This window comes from Liolophura sinensis, chromosome 4 (assembly GCF_032854445.1).
Source record: "Liolophura sinensis isolate JHLJ2023 chromosome 4, CUHK_Ljap_v2, whole genome shotgun sequence".
In the NCBI taxonomy this organism is placed as follows: Eukaryota; Metazoa; Mollusca; class Polyplacophora; order Chitonida; family Chitonidae; genus Liolophura; species Liolophura sinensis.
The window spans coordinates 10,214,685-10,217,331 of NC_088298.1; the positions used below are offsets into that span (position 1 = coordinate 10,214,685).

The 2,647-nt window shown below is 40.6% G+C and overlaps 1 protein-coding gene across 1 annotated transcript; it reads left to right on the plus strand.

Annotated features, from left to right (window-relative positions):
- The first annotated feature begins 327 nt into the window (after positions 1-327).
- On the plus strand, positions 328-1,488 carry LOC135464400 (piggyBac transposable element-derived protein 4-like). The gene has a single exon (XM_064741828.1). The coding sequence runs from the start codon at positions 328-330 to the stop codon at positions 1,486-1,488; it is 1,161 nt and encodes a 386-aa protein (XP_064597898.1).
- Positions 1,489-2,647: the final 1,159 nt, after the last annotated feature.

Here is a 2,647-nt window from a genome sequence, read left to right on the forward strand (position 1 = left end):
TCTGACCCCATAGAGTATTTTTATTTATACTTTGACCAAGACATGTTTGTACACTTGGTACGCGAGACCAATGCGTATGCACGCTTTTTTCTGAGCGATGGTAACATTATTCAATGGATTCAGAGTCATCCAATATCACGTTTTAGGAAGTGGCCAGAAAATGGAATCGGGGTAGTGGACATGAAAAAGTTCTTGGGTCTATGTTTAAACATGGGTCTGATTCGAAAGAAACAACTTGCCTGATACTGGACTGTGAGCAAACTTTCTCAGCAAACCCCTTATTTCAACTCAGTTATGTCGCAGAATTTTTTTCTATTAATATCCCGAATGTTCCATGTGTGCGATATCAATAGTAATCAGACAAAACAGGGAGAAGAAGGTTATGACCCCTGGCACAAGGTACGCTATGTCCTTGACAAGTTGAATGCCGCGTTCAAAATGTATTACACTCCTAGCCGAGAAATTTCTATTGATGAAAGCATGATTGGCATGAAGAACAGATGTGTATTTATTCAGTACATGCCAAACAAGCGTCATGCTAGATTCGGTGTTAAAAAGTTTGAACTGTGTGACACTAATGGGTATGTTATGCATGTTGAACTCTATGCTGGTAAGGACTTGAATGTCGTTTACGATGAAGGACAAGCTCATGGTGTTGTGATGAAACTAATGGAAGAATGCAATTTACTGAACAAAGGCTACCATCTGTTCACTGACAATTTTTATACGAAACCTAAGCTTGCGCAGACTCTCTTTGACCACAAAACTCTCCTCACCGGGACAGTCCGTTCCAACAGTAAAGGACTTTCCAAGGAAGTTGCCACTGCAAAACTACAGCCAGGTGACCGCGTATATGCAAGGTGTGACAATATTTTGGCCGTTGCTTTTCGTGAAAAAAAAAGTCAAAAGAAGCCTGTAATATTGCTCAGCACCTATCACATTGCTGAAAATGTTGAGAAGGAAGTCAGGGGAAAGGTCAAGGTGAAACCAGCCATGATTTTTCACTACAATACTCATATGGGGGGCGTGGATCTTAGTGATAAAAAGGTTTGTCACATTGCTGCTGAACGTCCAACTCATCGGTATTGGGTAAAGATCTTTCGAAATTTGATGGACATTGCGATTCTCAATGCATATGAAGTGTATAAACTGAACACTGACAAGGAAAAGTTGCTTGACAAGCATGAATTTGTTGTGTCTGTTGTGGAGAGCCCCTGTGGTGCAACCAACCATGACCAGCCAACCCAAAGTGCAAGGCCGTACATTCCGCAGCATTGCCTGAAACTTCTTGATGGGCGAAAGGAACGAGATTGCGTTGTTTGTAGCGACAGGTACAGTGGAGGCACGAGGAAACGATCCAGACACTGGTGCCCTGGCTGTGGTGTTGGCTGTCATGAAAAGTGTGAATCAAATCTTGAACACTACAAACGACAGGCACGTGTTGGTCGTAAACGACGTAGCCCCCAAAGAGGCGATGGCGATAATTAATAACTGTCTGTCATATCGGTGAGGTAGTCTTATGTCATGGATAAACTTACTGAAAAGACCAGTAAGTGAAGAACAATGTGCTAGAACACTTATTATAATGTAAATAGCCTTGCCTTTTCTTCTCATGACCTTCTACTTGCTGCTATGATCCAACTTGGACAGGTAATTGCGAATACCGAATATCGAATACACTGACACACTCTCCTTATTATGCAAATAAATGCAAATGTATGGAATATTTTCCATCAAACACTGTGTTTTTCTGAAAGCTCAATAAATTATCTTCTAAATGAGTGCATTTTAGTATCTATTGAGCAAAATACTGCAGAGTAAATGTAAATGGTCCCCCCACAGGTAGATTATTTTAGAATATATACGGCGGCCATCTTGAATCACATGACCACATAGGTGGCGCCACTGAGGTGAAATATACCTTGTTGTACAGAGGAGGTCATAGGCTTCAAGAAAATATATGGTCTTGGGGGGTTTCAAAAACAGGACTCCAACATTATTAGATTGTAGTAATTTACGTTTTTTTCAGTTCATTACCCTGCCAATTGGCCATACATATAGCGCCTTATATAGGGTTTATAGATGTAACTTTCAGAAGCAAAACAAAGCTCACCAGAATATTATGTGTTTTTGGCGTTGACAAAATGATAAAAAGGCCTATTCTGCAAAACCATGTCTTCGACAGATACTGCTTTCTGCCTTTGCAGGGCAGAATAGGCACCGATATCGGCCATATTGTCCCGTATCTCAAATACTATGCTCAAAGTATAGATTTTATCTAGAACATTGTCAAAACGCCGAGTAATAAAATCTAACAAGCCAAGTAATAAATACTAACATGAGTCTACTGCTCGTTAGAAGTCGGTGGCATGCCCTTTCAAATATATGTAACGTGTACATACATGTCCCCATATGGCAATAGTCAAAAATATGCAAGATTTGACTGCACTATGTATGATCGTCATCTGTTGAAGACTGTGCACAGAAGGTGCAGTTCCTACATCTGTGGTATCAACCTCTCTAACCTAAATATTAAGTCCCCACTTAAGGAATCTATTCGGCATGTACTACGCTTCGAACCATTGGCATGTAGGACAGACATACACTTACGTAAGTGCGTGTGAAAATGTCGCACAGTGAAAAAGTG